Below are 18,137 nucleotides of genomic sequence, written 5' to 3'. Positions count from 1 at the left end.
GAGAAGAAGAAGAAGTAGTTGGAAGGTTAAGAAAGGAGCGGAGAAGCAAAACCCAGGGACGGGGGCGGTCTGCCACACAGAGTTACCATTTATGAGGTCAGGGCCATTCCCTGCCCGTGGCCCCCGGAGCCAGGCTGAGGCGCCCTGACCTACATCTCCACTTTCCACACCAACCAGCCAGCCAGCCAGCAGCAGACCTCTGCCAGGGAGGGTGTTGAGGAGGGCAGAGGAAGAGAGAAGAGGAGAGAGGAAGAGAGAAGAGGAGAGAGGAGAGGAGGGGAGAGAGGAGAGGAGGGGAGAAGAAGAGAGAGGAAGAGAGAAGAGGAGAGAGGAGAGGAGGGGAGAGAGGAAGAGAGAAGAGGAGAGAGGAGAGGAGGGGAGAGAGGAGAGGAGGGGAGAGGAAGGGAGGAGAAGAGAGAGGAAGGGAGGAGAAGAGAGAGGAAGGGAGGAGAAGAGAGAGGAAGGGAGAAGAGAGAGGAAGGGAAGGGAGAAGAAGAGAAAGGAGGGGAGAGAGGAAAGGAAAGGAGAGAGGAGAGGGGGGGAGAGGAGGGGGGGAGAGGAGGGTGGGAGGAGGGGGAGGTGGAGGAGGGTAGGGGTTGGAGGGGGAGGTGGAGAGGAGGGTGGGAGGAGGGGGAGGTGGAGGAGGGTAGGGGTTGGAGGGGGAGGTGGAGAGGAGGGTGGGAGGAGGGGGAGGTGGAGGAGGGTAGGGGTTGGAGGGGGAGGTGGAGAGGAGGGTGGGAGGAGGGGGAGGTGGAGGAGGGTAGGGGTTGGAGGGGGAGGTGGAGAGGAGGGTGGGAGGAGGGGGAGGTGGAGGAGGGTAGGGGTTGGAGGGCTTCTCCAGGCCAAGCAGTCGCCTCGCCTTACGCTCATAAATATCTGTTGACAAGCTGAAAACAAGCACAACTTTCCCATGGCTCATGTTCGCCGACCTCCTCGTCCCCCTCCAAGCACACATTCCGCCACACACACACACACACACACACACACACACACACACACACACAGAAAGGCATGCATTACCTTCCTCACTCCCCCACCCACTCAAACGTCAGTGGTGCACTGGCCACTGTATGCTCTGCAAAGGCACGTGTGTGTGTCACACCCACACACGCACACAGAAATAGTGACACACTCAGTCAGTGCCTCCTTTCAACCCCCAACCCCACCCCCCCACCCCCCCCGCCCACAACACACACACACACTGCACCTCTTTTTTTATCAGACTCATTCTTATCTTCCCCCTGCAATGATTACAGGGCTGTTCACCCTCTTCTTTTCCAGGCCTCACACTCTCTCCACTCCATCAATCCCTCCACATACACACACACACACACACACACACACACACACACACATCACCTTCTTCCGTCAGAGTCCAGATGCCAGCGTGTAATCACACAGCCCCGCCGGACACTCACTCTCACTCTACGAAAGGCCCGACAGCGGGAGACCTCGCTTCCTCGAGCTCGCCCAGCCCCTTCCTTCCCGGAGCCACACACACATGAAAGGCCGCGGAGTTGGAGAGTTCTGCCATGATGCTGTCGCGGCAGGGATGATCGATGTCAATGGGGACGCGGGATAATCACAGAGTCCTCGCACCGCTGAAGAGCTTCGAGAGCTGGAGGGGAAAAGGAGACTATAGCACTCGCGCAAGGGCTTGTCAACCCCTCAAGACGAACCCCTTAAGCCGGGTCGGCAGGTTCATCTCAGGCTAGCTCGCTCGCGTTCACACGATGGAACGGCACAAGAAGGGAATAGGTTGTCATTAGTTGAAAGGGTTACCTACAGTTAGGGCTTTGTAAAAGATTTTTTTGTTATAAATGTAGATATCCCAGTAGCCTGGTGACACCAGCCTACGTATTTCCGCCTGAATTGATTTCAAGCTCATACTCAGTCTGGCCCAACCCCATTGACAATCGTCTCCAGAACTCAAAATTTTGCAGGACCAATCAGCGAACAGTTCAGAGCTGTGACGCAAAACTCGCCTTGGAGGAAAAGACACGAAAAGCTATCGGAAAAGTTGTCTCAACTCTCGAGAACATCAGAAAATTAAAAGGAGAACAAGAGTATTTTCTTGTAAGTTTTATGATTGGAAAGGACGTCGTAGCTCTTCTCCCAACTGGCTTTGGGAAGAGTTTAATCTACCGAATGCTTACTAAACGTTGCTGATTGGTTAAGGGAACTCCAATGATTTTAAACCTCAAGATAAGCACCCGTCGATCTCGGAAACCAAAATGCATTGGGTTGGCCCAGACTGAAAGACGGAATGAAATGGAGTCACAGGCTGGTAATGGCCAGGCTAATATCCCAGGACCGGCAACCGCTAAACGACCATACAAAGTAATCCCATGGCGTTAGCATCGACGTCAAAGTAAACCACCACTGGCAGGCTCATAATGTAATTCTAAGTGTCTGACTACAAGGATAGGATCCCTACAGAGATACACCTGTGTCCTGTTTTCCTCAATAAAATATTACTACAGTCATTGAACTACAGAAATTGTAGAAACAGTCAGTCCTTTATTTAATCAACTAACCAGCTTACAGCTAACAGCTTACAGCTAACAGCTAACAGCTAACAGCTACAGCTAACTAACGCACCACACATATAAATCCGGATATTCCACATCTACTTCTTGTCAGTTTCACGGCATCTTCCTATTCTTATCCGGTTACCAGTGAAACAGTAAGGCCATACAGACAGAATGACGATGTGAAAATGCAGCTGGCCAACAGCATAGTACGGCCAAAGCTATTAACACACTTCAACAATACGTGCTATGGCATTAGCGAGTGGACAACAGAGATGTAATATCAAGGGCCCCATCTCCATGCCATAGAGCTCTACACCAATACAGGAATAATCACTTCTGAAGGAGAATGACTATTTTGGTTCATGCAGATTGAGAAGGAGCTAAGCGCGTGGCTAGTCACAGATAGGCCCATGTGAAGTGGAACGTGAATAGGGAGGTGTGTTAATTATAGAATCCTCTTAGCCAATCATGACTGTGATCGGGCCAGGAATGAGGCTATTGTGTTGTGTGCTGTGTGTCCGCTGATGGAGAAATGACGGTGATGACAGGAGATTGGGGCTGCCCCATAGGTGTTTATTACTATTATTTGTATTGTTCAATAGGAAATAGGGAAGATACTGGGGTATTTTTTTGAACTTGTTTCATAAGACTTGGATCAAATTAAGTATTAAATATTGTGTTTTAACAAACGGAGGTGCGCTGTGAGGAGAGCAGGAGGTCACTGCATGTGTCACTCAGCAGGGATACCCCAGCAGGAGGGCCAGAGGAACGTCAGAAAGATCCAGCGGCGGAGAGGGCCAAGCGACCCGTTACTAAGCAATGGAGAGGGAGCATGAACCATGAAGAGTCAGGGTCAAAGGTAGGACCCAAGGGCAAGGTTAGGACCCAAAGTAGTGAATTTAAGCACCATCCAGGAGTCCAGTTTTTGCCTAACAGTAAATATAGGGCCAAAATTATAGGATAGTTACGGTATGACAAAATACTTTTGCCTGATTGGCTGGCACATTTCCATTCATTCTCAAGGACAGGACACCTATGGCTATGAAGTAGATCTGGTGAAAACTTTTAATCACCGTTCTATATCAGTGCTCTGAAAACTTTGAATGGTAACTATAACAATAAATCAATCAATAAATAAGTAAGGGTTGATGGAACATTTGCCAACTGATAGAGGCTCCTACATCGAGTGTGTAGTTAGGCTGATATAGACTACTACAGTGAGTGTGTAGTTAGGCTGATATAGACTACTACAGTGAGTGTGTAGTTAGGCTAATAGAGGCTACTACAGTGAGTGTGTAGTTAGGCTGATATAGACTACTACAGCGAGTGTGCAGTTAGGCTGATAGAGGCTACTACAGAGAGTGTGTAGTTAGGCTGATATAGACTACTACAGTGAGTGTGTAGTTAGGCTGATATAGACTACTACAGTGAGTGTGTAGTTAGGCTAATAGAGGCTACTACAGAGAGTGTGTAGTTAGGCTAATAGAGGCTACTACAGTGAGTGTGTAGTTAGGCTAATAGAGGCTACTACAGAGAGTGTGTAGTTAGGCTAATAGAGGCTACTACAGTGAGTGTGTAGTTAGGCTAATAGAGGCTACTACAGGGAGTGTGCAGTTAGGCTAATATAGGCTACTACAGAGAGTTTGTAGTTAAACAAGCTAATGAATGAACAAAATAAATGTACGGCCAGAATTATTGAATAAGATGGGACCAAATGTAGCTGTGTTTCTGTTCTAACAGACATGAACTAAGTGCTTACATAATTTTGTATCATCTGACTCTGTTTCCCTGGATACGTACTCTGTCTTTGTCGTCAGGAAGGCCATTCTCTGAGCAACACGTTTCAAGGGTGTCTCCACGCTGAAATAAATTCCAGAAATCACTATTACGTCTTCCGGTCCGTTCTTCAAGTTCGCCGTGCTCATTAGATTCTATCAAATTCTCTAATCCAGTCTCTAATCTCATGTTGCAACTCAATTGTCGACTAGCTTTCACTGAAAATAAATCTACATCTGCTACAACGACATCAACTACGGCCCAATTCCAAGGCAGTGATTAAGAGCATTCATTCACTGCACTGCACATAACACAAGAGATTACCTACCATACTAAAATTATTACATAAACAACAAAGGATAAATAACAAAGGATTCAGTGAAGAAACACTAATCACATAGTTCAGCAGTCCTGGTTTCTGGGGAGAGGGAGCGATCGCTCAACAAAAACAACGGGAGCTAACCACCCTTTCCCCACACGACAAGCCCACCATTGCCAGCTCATTCAGCTGACTCACAGAAAGCCGAGCCAAAAAAAAAACTATGAAACGGACCGAAGTCATACACATTCCCACAACAAAGGGGGTTCACCAAAGTTTCATTGGGAAGGAAAAAAAAAACACCTGTGTCGCACAAACATATTTTAGAGAGAACTTACTAATCAAACGGTAATGTTATGCTACACTTCAAGTACACTGAAAATCAATGACGCACCAGCTTTGGCACTGGATGTGTTTGTGTGTGTGTGTGTGTGTGTGTGTGTGTGTGTGTGTGTGTGTGTGAGGCTTGAGAACACTTTGAATCACCCTGCTTGACTCAAGCCCAGGCAGTGCTGTCACAGTCAGGGGGGATGGGCCAAAGCAGCAGGAGACTCAGTGAATCACAGAGGCTCTTTTAACACTCACTGTCTTTTCCCCACATATGAAATCATAAAGCCATGAGGATGATGATGATGAGGCCGGTAAGGCAAGCAGGCGCGGGATGAAGGTGCACTGTCAGTGCCCCCTCTTGCTCTGAGCCGCCCCGTCATGAAAGGATATTAGATATTACCCTAAAAAGCCACCATCCCAGTCAGGAGGAAAACAGCCTTACTCATAATTCCTTTCTTATCCCCTCTTGCGAAGTGGGTGAATAAAACAAGTGCTGTTGCTGTTAACATCACCAAGCCTACCAAAGGATCATTTTTAATTAAATAAAAACATTATATTTGACAGAGCAGAGGTAATAGGAAAAGACTTCTGCTGCTGCTGTACAGCAATGTGATGGTCCCCAACACTGGGAGCGTCAACCCTACTTGTGAGACAACTCAATGAGACACAACTCAATGAGACACAACTCAATGAGACAACTCAATGAGACAACTCAATGAGACACAACTCAATGAGACACAACTCAATGAGACACAACTCAATGAGACACAACTCAATGAGACAACTCAATGAGACACAACTCAATGAGACACAACTCAATGTGAGACGACTCAATGAGACAACTCAATGTGAGACGACTCAATGAGACACAACTCAATGAGACAACTCAATGAGACACAACTCAATGAGACACAACTCAATAAGAGACAACTCAATGAGACGACTCAATGAGACGACTCAATGAGACGACTCAATGAGACGACTCAATGAGACGACTCAATGAGACACAACTCAATAAGAGACGACTCAATGAGACGACTCAATGAGACGACTCAATGAGACGACTCAATAAGAGACAACTCAATGAGACACAACTCAATGAGAGACACAACTCAATGCGAGACAACTCAATGAGACGACTCAATGAGAGACAACTCAATGAGAGACAACTCAATGAGACACAACTCAATGAGACGACTCAATTTGAGACGACTCAATGAGACAACTCAATGAGAGACAACTCAATGAGAGACAACTCAATGAGAGACAACTCAATGAGACACAACTCAATGAGACACAACTCAATGAGACACAACTCAATGAGACGACTCAATTTGAGACGACTCAATGAGACGACTCAATGAGAGACAACTCAATGAGAGACAACTCAATGAGAGACAACTCAATGAGAGACAACTCAATGAGAGACAACTCAATGAGACACAACTCAATGAGACACAACTCAATGTGAGACAACTCAATGAGACACAACTCAATGAGAGACAACTCAATGAGACGACTCAATGAGAGACAACTCAATGAGAGACAACTCAATGAGACGACTCAATGAGACGACTCAATGTGAGACAACTCAATGACACAACTCAATGAGAGACAACTCAATGTGAGACGACTCATGCTTTTTACTCTAAGCAATACGCTGCATTTAAAATGATTGTTTTTTTAGTAGCACTTGCTTAAAATAGCCTTGCTTAACAAAGTCCCTCTCTACCACAAAGCAACACTGCAAAGGTGATCTCACTAAATGCTGCAAATCAACACCTCCAGGTTTATTATCATAAAACAAGTATAGGAGTATTCATTTATTCACAAAGAATTGAATTTGCCTTTCACTGAGGTGAGACCCCAAACACGTAAAACTGAGAAATGCCTTTAAGCAAAAGTACCCCAGAAAGACAAGCACAGTATGCCAGCATGATACATGTGTTAGTGACGGCATGTAATTAAACAGCTTTACAAGAGTAAAATCGGTTCACTGTTTTTGTTCACCATATTAAAAAGACCTTGTAAAAGATCTCTCCAGCCGATAGCATTTTGATATCAGCATGTACTATTATAAAGCCATATTGCTGTTGTTTTCTCATGATAATGGCAGAATTGCATATTTAAGAGGGTTCTGGATTTTTATAACTGAGTAAACGTCACAATCTATTATATCACAAACACCATTCCTCATAGCAAACATGTAGTGTAGTGTAGTCGAGAAACAGTAGTTTCAACATTCATACTAACATTTAAAATGTACTCCAAGGGAAGAGTGTATGTCCAACAACTGCAATTTACTGCATTCTAAAAACAGCGAACGCATTAAAAATTCTAATTTGATACAGGGGGCCACTTTGCCGCTTCCTTTTTTTCTGTTTTGATGAACGGGGGACCAAATCATCTTTATTCTGCTGCTGCATTATTATAATCATAATGCATACTGTTTTAGCTATGAATGTAATTGTGGCAACTGTGCAGGAAGATTTGAAAAACAGCTCATCTACCGTCATGATTGTTTCATACGGCAGCGCACCTGTGTGGTTTTCAGGGACCATAAAAGCTGTGATGAGATATTCAGAGGTGTTAGTCATTCAGAAAGGAGTTACTTACAGTACCACTCATCCACCCAGGCAAACGCCTGCCGGTGTCCAACCAACAACACGTCCCTAATTACCTGAGAGAAAAAGAGAGACAGCGGGGGATAGAGAGAGTGTGGGGGAGAGAGAAAGAGAGAGAGAAAGAGAGAGAGAGAGAGAGAGAGCGAGAGAGGGAGAGAGAGAGAGAGAGAGAAAGAGAGAGTGCGTGAGTGAGATAGTGAGAGAGTGGGAGAGGAATGATGACCTTGAGTTAAAATCATTTTTTTTATTCACAAAACTAGTGAGCACAAAAGGACATAAGTAAGAGAGCACAGGCTATTATGGCTCTATTGAAATGAGCAGACTTGAGAGAGGAGATCAAAAGCAGCCAGACATGAAGGCAGAGGTGAGGGGTGAATCTGAGTCTCTGCTCGTGCACGTGCACACAGACAGACACAGACACAGACACAGACACAGACACAGACACAGACACAGACACAGACACAGACACAGACACAGACACAGACACAGACCTGTATGAAAAAAAAAAGAAAATGGGTGTTCTAAATGAAATCCGAGCCCATCAATCATCAAAGTCCCTGTCAGGATGTGTTAAGGCCAGAACATCTCCTAGAGACCAGCAGTAACCAGCAGTAAAGAGTAGGAGAGGCGTGACGTGGTGGCACACCAACACATAACACAACCATGTCTACACATCCAGAAAAACACACACTCACATCTACATACATAAGAAAAAAATGAGGAAGCGTAATACACAAACATATATATAAACAGATGTACCTAATACACAGACACGCATATACATATGCATATGTGCGCACACACACACACACACACACACACACACACACACACACACACACACACAAAGCTCATCAGCACACACAAACACAGCCACAGACAACAAAAACAGCAACTCTCACACAAATGCACAAACACAGTCATAAATAAGCAATGCCATCCGGCAAGTGGAGGCAGGAAAGCCATGCAGCTCCCGGGAGATATTTAACAGCCGAACAGAGCCCTGGAGTGCGGGGAGATTAAGAGGCGTGCTTTTACGACCCTACCAATGTGCCGCTTACGAGGGAATGTAGTGGAAACCTGCCATGCTTTCATATCACTGCTGCAATACGCAGAACGATTTAAAAAACGAGTGTCTCAGTGTTGCACTCGAGGGCTTTTTTCCCTCCATAGTCCTACGGGGTGTGTGTGTGTGTGTGTGTGTGTGTGTGTGTGTGTGTGTGTGTGTGTGTGTGTGTGTGTGTGTGTGTGTGTGTGCGGGGGTTGGTCATCCACAGGATGTTATTTGGGTCAAAACTGGAGGCTAGCAGTAGCCGTAGCGTACTCCTGATCCAACTAGTAGCATGGCGCTAGGAAAGGTCATGGATTCTATTCAACACGGGCATGCTGTGTGTGAGGGGATAGAATCATTCTCATGGGTCTCAAGATCCACAGTAGTATGGAGCTGTAACTCAACCTGTAGCTCTCCTGGTAGACATTCTGGCACACGCGGCAACAGCTAAATCACTAGTGACCTAACAAATTATACATCTAGCCCACTGTCCTACTGCAATCTCTTTAGCAAAATGTTCCAGATAAAAACATCAACTTTATATAGTTGATACAGTGTACATATATATATATATATATATATATATATATACACACATATACATACTCAAGGTAGATTTTAATTATAAGAATATTAATTATACGATTTTCTAGGGGTGCCAATAATTGTGGCACCCATGTTTTGGAGAAAATTATTTTATTTAATGTCAAACAAAAGAAATTCTTTCAATAAATTGACTTCAATGATAAGGTGAGATTTTTGTGAAGATTTCGAGTGAAAGACCAAGAGGATAAACAGCAAACAAATATTTTTTCATAGCCTATTTTGGTCACATTCACTAAGGGTGCCAATAATTGCAGAGGGCACTGTAGACACACACACACACACAAACACACACACACACACACACACACACCCAGTACACAATAGAAAATATACATAACCTGTGCCCAGGTGTAAGTGAACGTACCTTATGGATGAACTGTTCTACCCTGGTCTGCAGGCCCCACACCTCGAACATGACTCGCACCAGCTTGTAGGAGCACATGATGGGGGAGCAGGTCTCTCTCCAGTCTGCCTGGAGTGGCCCTCTGCCAGTCTTCGTCGAAGCGAAGCACCTCAAGTCCTTAGATGAGAGAGGAAGAGGAAGAAGAAGAAGAAGAAGAGAGCAGAGCTTATGAACCATCGGGACTGAAGAGCTGCTCGCAGGGCAGAGGCAATCTCATCAAAATCACTACCTCAAAGACTGTTAAATACAGGCTGCATAAACCACACTGAATATTTCATTAGAGTAGGGACGATAGCAAAACAAGGCAAAGTTGCTGCTAATCACACCATGCTAATGTGGGTGAAGCACCGTGTATGGAGATTATCTCTCAATGCTAGTTTTTTAACTCCTGGATTACACATCTAGTTTGATACTGTGACACAGATGATCACCGTTCACATATGTCTGAGTCTGTTACATGTTCATGTACTCGACGTACGTCGATTATAATTCTTTCCACACTTTTACCTTACAGCTCGAGAGCTTCAAATCCTCTGCAGACACCTGAACACATCATGCGAGACAAGCGCAGGCTGATCCACTCCAGAGATTTACGGCCATCTTGCAAACCAAACCAACCACGCTTACCTTCCTCAAGTCTCAGCGGGGGACCCCAAAAGAGAGGAAGGTAGGGAGATAAACGAAGCTAAGTCCCAGCTAAGTCACCTCACCCAGGGAGGAAAAGTAACACATGTTGGACTGTTTTGACGCTAATTAAAGGCACTGGAGCTCCCTTCTGACTGGTGAATATCCAGATCCAGAATATCCACATTTTTGATGATGCATGTTTGTGGTGAGGGGGGGGGGGGGGTATGTGTGGGGAAAATAACAAACAAAACACAGATTTTCCCTTTTTCAGTAGCGATACCTCGGAGACGCTGTAGTGCCTCTCGGGGAAGGCATCGTAGGCTATGTCCAAGGCATCCACCTCCACGGCACAGCTGTCTTTTTCCAGGCCAAAAATCTAGGCAGGGAAGAGGATGAAAGCGTTGGCATAAAATGTGAGATATCTGAGGCCTCGGTTGCTGCAGCAGTGATAAATTCATGCCTCATCTGAGGGGCTCTATATTCCTTAAGATCAGAAGACGGAATCGGAACATAAATATTCATGGGCCAGGTGTGACTACGGCGGCACCGCTAGCATTCCGGGATAAACACTGATGCTTCCGCAGATCCATTCAAATGAGTCCAAATGAGAATCCTTCTATCTGGCCTCTGCTTCGGGGGTTATCGCAGTAAAAAAAAAACAACTCCAAACCGTTCTACTTACATTGTCGCTGGTTCCGCAGTTGTTTTCATATTTCGTCTCGATATGGATTGAGAACTTTGGCAAGAAGGAACACTGGAGGTCAAAAACACACACAGCAGTTAATTAGCTTCTCTCCAGACACCAGCAGCCTCTGGTACTAATCTAGTCCTGGTTTAGCATAGATTCCCATGGCACTTCACAAACTATAGTCTACAACACTTCAGATATCGAAACTAGTAATTTCATGTCAACATTGTTGGAAAGCAACACTTCATCTGTGCCAGATGAGGACCAGATGAATACGAGACCCAGGTGTTTATTGGAGTTATTCAGTAGTGAACTACTGAAAGGACTCGGAAAACAGACATCTTTTGTTTAGCCTCTACAGCTATTTCCTTGTCAGTAAGTATGTTGAGATTAGCCATATTCATGAGACACATCAAGGACATTCACAGTAAATCAGCACTACATTATGATTTCCATCAGAATGGGAAACATACATTTTAACTCATTTACACCCACATCTTAAGTACAAGATACACACTTGCCTGGTTCTTTAAATAGTGACTTTATCGGAAACTGTGGCACAAAATAGGTCCGTAGACAGCTGTTATTTTTCTAGTTACTCAAGATATTCAACAATATTTTACTAACGGTTTCCAGCAACCCTGACATGTTGTTTTGTTTATTTGTTTCAGATTCCTATGTAGAGGTGTGGAATTCTCCAAAGTCACTTTGGTCGGCTAATAAAATGTTGTAATACACAAGCCTCCTCCAGCCATAACCTACTTTAATCCTTTCTCTTTCACACAGAATGCATTGACGCACACTCTCTCCCTTTCACTCACACTCACACACACACTCTCACACACACACACACACACACACACACACACACACAGTCAGTCCCATTTGGCTAAATGCTTTCATAGCAATGGGTCACCCTTTCTCGGCAGAACCCCTATGTAATGTTATTACCACTCACAGCTGGTGATGGGGGTGAACTGTAATTGCTTGTCATGACACGGCACTTCATGGACTGCATAAACATTTATAAGACCTCCCGTGACACCCACCGGCAGATTTATGGGGCCGCGCCGCGATCACGCTAAACATTTTTGGCTGCCACTTAGCCACCGACACAACCTATCCGGGGAGGACGTGTGGTTTGGCTTGGCATGAGCGGAAACATTTAGCACGTGGTATGGATCGTATCGAATGACAAAATCCTTCTCTGTATGGGAAAACAGGACGACAGCCTACGGCTCAGACTCAACCACCAACTTACTGTGTATTCTGGATCAGGTCATCCAACATCAAGGGGGAAATTGGTCAGGGTTCATGAGAGGGGGGAAATAAATACGTAAATAAATAAATAAGTATTAAAGAGTATATTGCATCAGCATTTGGCATTCTATAAACCTTTATCCAAAGCAATTTACAACTACACAACTGGAGCCAGACATGTCATAAGCTCACACGGTTCCAGGTAACTGAGCACATGGTTCTGCTATTGCTGGCCCTGTCCTCTACGACATGTGACCACATTTACAGCATGCTGTCAGTCCTTCTCATATTCATTATAAATGTCATTACACTATTCAATTACTTTTAGTATCAATCATTCCACATAATGAACTGGATAGTAAATCCTCCCCCATGTAAAAATCCTAAAATATAATGCCCCCCACAAAATGCAGAATTGCACACCATGCTGTGGAAGTGGCAGAAATGTCATGATGTTGAGCTTGTAAAAAGGCCAGGCCTGTGGCTCCCAGGTAGAGAGCTGATTGGCTTACCCACGGAGAGAGCTGATAGGCTTACCCGTTATAGTGTAGGGATAATAATTCCAGGCTCTTTCCGTGATGTAAAATATCCGTGGGACGAAGGCACGGGCCCAGCTTGGGAGCTTGCTGCGAAATGTCATCACACACCATGATTGAGATGGAAATAACAGAGTCAGTAACCAGTAGAAGCAGCAGCAGCAGAAGTATAAATTGACACGGTATAAGACACCACTGGCTGGTGTGTGATGTGAATGAGCTTACATCTCAAGAGTATTTCTGGCTCAGGGGGATACCATACAGTACATACCATTACAAATCGAGGGAGGCACTGAGAGAGCGAAAGAAAGAGAAAGAATAAGGTGTGTGTGTGTGTGTGTGTGTGTGTGTGTGTGGGGTGATGGGTGAGAGACACACAGCTATGGTACACGTGAGGCGTAACTAAATAAACCTCTCCAAAGACAATCTGAAACCACGGCCAGACCACTCCATTTTGTTGTTGGGATTCTAATAACCCTGTCAAGGTTTATTTTGTCTCGCGCCCATTCTCTGATGTGTTACACAGCTACGTACCACCAGCCCAATAGAACTTCTAAAAGGTTTTGGGCTGGAAACAACCATTAGCTGACTAGGTTCTATGCTCTTGTAAGGGCAGCCAAAATGTTACCAATGACAGAAAAAAAAAAAGGCTGGAAGGTTTATACATGTCTGAACTAAATGGGAGGGTAGAAAGCATTAGAGTGATACAAATAGCAAGAATCACTATTAATCTGACTCCATTCAATTATTAAATGATCTACAATATTACCAAACAGTATGTAAGCCAATTGTTAAATCTCAATTAATGTAAGCGCGTGGCACACAAGGCGGTACATGAATTGTAAATGAATAAACAGTTTATTAATACAATAAACGGTATGTTTCAAGTATCCGTCAAACTGAATGCAATGTGAAACCTAAATGAAAAAGTACAACTGTAAATCGTAGCAAATGAATATGACAGGTTGGAAGCCAATTACACCAAATCCACTTAAATGACCAAATAAACTTGAATGCATAACCTGAGATGGGGAAGAGAGGATCCCCACACTCAGACAGGAGAAGCAGCAGCAGCAGCAGAAAGAATAGGAGAAGTAAGCCAGAGAAGAGACAACAGAGAAGAGACGTGAGAGAAGAGAAAAGACGAGAGAGAAAAGAAGAGAGAAGAGGCAAGAGAAAAGAGAGGAGAGGACACAAGAGAAAGGAGAGAAGAGCCCAAACTCTACTCTAAAGTGCTTGGTTGTGTTGCATTTGCCACCAGCCAATCTCTTAAGGTCACATTCTGTCCTTGATTCCCTCCCCCCCCACCAACCCAGGTCATCTGAGAATGCCAAGGCGGAGGTAATAATGTGATAGTCAAATTATACAGCTATGGCAGGTACTTCAGATCGCAATGAAACCATGGTCAGACCGCTTCCCACATCAAAAGGATCAATTAAAAAACAAATATGAATGTGTTACATTCACACATATTTGCACAAACTTTGAAATCCCAACCCCCTCCAGAGGTTCGCTCTGTGACAATGGGGGGGGAGGCTGAAACAATCGACCAGATACTAATGGAGGATGCGTCGGTTAGGAGAACTGTGACCAGGTTCTGGGGGTGCCCGATAGAACCTAATGCATATAGGGGTTGCTGTGAACCAGTGCTGTAGTCTAGTTTTCTGTGGTGGGTATACTGTCTGTGATGGGTCGGTGCCACAGCTCCCCCCTGGCCTAGGTTTTAGTGGAGACATAGGTTTTAGTGGATATACGCAACCCCACAAACGTTTTAGGTGGTAATACAGCGTATACCTGCTTATCACGTAGACTACAGCCCTGCTGTGAACACAAACAGTCCAGGTTGAGATGCTGTGGTGACACAACTGACCTTTTTTGACCCACTGGCCAAACACAGCGAATATCCGTCTCTTGGATTATAATGGAGTGGATTTTGCATAACACTCTCAATCGCAACTGCACTGCTAACAATGTAACAAACACTGGCTGCTTATGGCAGAGGTCAATTAATCAGTTCAGCAGTCAGTTCTCAAGAAGTAATTGACCTCTGAACCCTCAATCAACCAATCAACATGGAGTATTCTGGAGTGCAGTGTACTAAGGCATGCATCATGAGTGCTAATCAGAGGGTAAGAAGAAACCGGGAATACAGAACGGAATGGAGAAGAATTTGCTCCGGCATAACAGCACACAATCTGATCTATTACATTCACTGTGATCCATAATCCTATTGTAGCTTCATGGGACTAGATGTTAGGTGTCTGGGAGAAAAAAATGTCTTCTCCATGACAAGTAGGAAACCCAATTATATTCCCAGAGGTACACCCGGCTCCTTCTCCAGCCATTAGCACCGCTTTAGTGGAAGATAACAGCGGCATTGCCAACAACACATGCCAGTTTCCCTTGACGAGCCCCTATTGATAGAGATGGTGCCGGTGATCGATCTGCTGTTCTTCCAATTAACAGCACACCAAACATCTCTGAGGAGACGAGGCGATGCGTCATCAATTAGTGCCGGATCACAGACACTGCCAGCATGTTCGACAAGACCCACATTTCTACCACATCTGTCCTCTGTTTTCTTTTCCCCCGCCGTAACAAATTTCCTGCTTTAAGATCATGCACATTCTCAGGAAAGAAATGATGCAACTAAATGAAATATTGACTGCAAACAAAAGTGTCAGCATAAGTTGGATTTAAGGTGACAGAGAGGGAGAGAGAGAGAGAGGGAGAGAGAGAGAGGAGGAGAGAGAGAGAGAGGGAGAGAGAGAGATAGAGAGAGGGAGAGAAAGAGAGAGAAAGAAAATGCAGGAGGAAGACAGGAACGGAATGTATGTATGTGGGGGGAGGGGGGACAGCGGAGAGAGAGAGGGCGAGAGAAAGAATGAAAGAGACTCTCTGGTCCTCACATACGATGAACAGACAATGGTTTAAATCATTTGACCATAAATCTGGAATTTAAAAAATACCAGGCAACGTTTACCAAGTGAACAAATCAACTCGTATTAAAGTAGTTGTCACAAAAGAGTGAATGCAAAACTTTCCAGCACAAGCAAGAAACAACTTTATCACTGCTCCTCACTCACCCTCTGCAACAGCAAGCCAGTTGAAAAGGACTGGCTATTAACAATGTATTTTATTAAAGAGTGCATATTCGTGGAAATAAAGGTTAAAAATAGAGTGCTCTGAGGTTTGGTTTGAATGCTTTAATAGCCTATGACCATAACTAAAACAAAATGGTTAGGAGGGTTGCTTGGCAACTGAAGCAGCTCCTTTAAAAAAAAGGAAAAAATTCGAAGACAGTTATGTTGTCAGAGTGAAGGGTCTTTCACACAAATGTTTACAGAGTTAGGGCTATAAAAAGTGACATAACTGTTGACATCTGTTAACTTAAGGCCTTGATGGCTGGACAGAATCCAATGATTTTCACTCTAATGAAAGCGAAACCAATTACTGCACCGTCACTTATTTCAGAGATAATGGCATTCTCGGCTGTACTTGTCAAGCACCGATTGTTATAATCCAAGAGAGAAGCCTAATTACTCCAATAGCTGAAGGAAATGGTTTTAGCACCATGTGGATTCTGTCAGGGACTTCCAGCTCACAGACCACAATCTCATGGTAAAACATGAAGAGACAGTTGGTGAAACTAAATTATGTGTCAACTGAACACGTCTCTCACCTACACAAATTAGTGTAGCTCTGCCAATCTCAACCTTGAAATGGACAATAGCTATATTGACTGACGTTTGTTAATAAAGGACCGTCAGTTAAGATTCTTACAGTCTGGCATTACACAAATTGTAGTTAAAAGCCACTGTACACACCCTCTGTTTCTGGAGACAGTGCTATGCACACCTCTCATATGATTACCAGAGACAGACACCTGTCATATGTGCAGCACTAAAAAAGACTCACCTGGACAGGTGAACTCTCTTCTCTGTGAGCTGACCCTGCCCATGCGCTGGGTCGTAATGTGGTTCATTCCTGAGAACTTCGATCCCCTCCTCTGTGTCACTCTCCTGGTGGCTGTGTTTGCTAATTGTGTACAACTGCCCTATCCTGTACTATGGGTAAGAAGAGAAAAAAAACACCATACATGAATATGTGTAGAACATGTATAGGCTACATGTTCATTTCCAGTGAAATATTGATCAAGTCTGTGAAATGCCATGTCATTGATAAGACTGCGAACTTGCTTCAAAATATCTGTACACACTGCACTTCAGGGACAATTGTAATAATACATGCGTAGGCTATGTCGGCTGTTCCAAGGCCTTTCTCCTGTGGTTGTCTACAATTTTCGGGGAGGAAGGAAGTGCGTGGACGTTGCCTGGGCTCTTACCTCTTCCACCGTCAGAGGCATGCATATGCGATACTCTTTCACAAGCATGACGTCCGCCTAACGCCAAAGCCCTCTCACAGAACTCAAGAAAAGGCACAACGTTTGATTTGTGTCGAGATTCAGGCGGAATAGTTCAATCCCAGTGGTGGTGGATCAAAGTCTGTATGGGAAAATACATGTATGAAAAGTGTTTAAGAATCAAAATGTTCCGGTTCGTCGGCCAATAACAAAACACTGACGGTATTTCAACAAGAAGCATACAATCTTATTAGCGCAACTATCCAAACGCCGAGCAAACACCATATCAAACATCTAGCCATAACTAAACAGTTAGGCTAAGAACGGCTATTGCGAGTTTTAACTATACAGGTCACAATCAGTCACTTACTGATCAATAATGCTGCCCCTAAGCAAACAATCTCAAGGGGTAGCCTATTCTTATTATCAAATCCGCTTCTTTGCATGGGCTACTTATCGTCGACTTTTTGTGCAATACAGTAACTTTGAAAGACCATGAAAACAACCGGTTTACAGAACCTTCGGGCAGCAAAAGTCACCCTTTAGTTATCCGAGTTGTACTTGGGAAACTTAACCAACAATCGGTTAGCTGAGGAAACTGTCGAATCTGTAACCGCTACGTTTTCGAGGTAACCCACGTCTTCCAGTTCGTTGTCCGAAAACACTTACCTGCCTCTACGATAAAATGCGTGATCTCTACTAGGGTACTTTAGATTATTTGTCAGCGATAGAATCGCAGTACGCCATAACTCTGATTGATGAGCAAATCCAAAACTTGTGCGCCGGACATCCACTTTTCAGAAGTGATCCCAATGTCTTTAGTTGGACTGCTCTAGGCTACCACCTAGGTCTACAGACTGACCTCTAGAGGCAAAACTATTTACCGTATCTAACCTAAGTAGCAATGCTACACCTAACAATTTGCACATCTAGACAGTTAATGGTGTAAAACAATTAAACAGACACACGGCGATTCAATTGTAAAATATTAAAAAAAAATCTGGAAAATGTTTTAGTTGA

At 44.3% G+C, this 18,137-nt stretch overlaps 1 protein-coding gene across 1 annotated transcript in view; it reads right to left on the bottom strand.

Annotated features, from left to right (window-relative positions):
- Positions 1-17,912, bottom strand: part of LOC308378908 (cytoplasmic phosphatidylinositol transfer protein 1-like) — a 20,513-nt gene extending 2,601 nt beyond the window's left edge. Inside the window, exons 1-9 of the mRNA XM_080855930.1 lie at positions 17,787-17,912; positions 17,100-17,259; positions 16,673-16,821; positions 12,756-12,844; positions 12,220-12,227; positions 10,953-11,024; positions 10,551-10,646; positions 9,605-9,760; positions 7,576-7,639 (exon numbers count right to left, since the gene is read on the bottom strand). Of these exons, the coding sequence (XP_080712056.1) occupies positions 7,576-7,639; positions 9,605-9,760; positions 10,551-10,646; positions 10,953-11,024; positions 12,220-12,227; positions 12,756-12,844; positions 16,673-16,821; positions 17,100-17,147 (682 nt within the window). The 5' untranslated portion in view covers positions 17,148-17,259; positions 17,787-17,912. The remainder of the gene's footprint in view (positions 1-7,575; positions 7,640-9,604; positions 9,761-10,550; positions 10,647-10,952; positions 11,025-12,219; positions 12,228-12,755; positions 12,845-16,672; positions 16,822-17,099; positions 17,260-17,786) is intronic.
- Positions 17,913-18,137: the final 225 nt, after the last annotated feature.

Source organism: Sprattus sprattus (assembly GCF_963457725.1).
Source record: "Sprattus sprattus genome assembly, chromosome: 18".
NCBI lineage: Eukaryota > Metazoa > Chordata > Actinopteri > Clupeiformes > Clupeidae > Sprattus > Sprattus sprattus.
The sequence above is the reverse complement of the archived record's forward strand: the minus strand, read 5'-3'. Positions and strand labels throughout refer to the sequence as shown.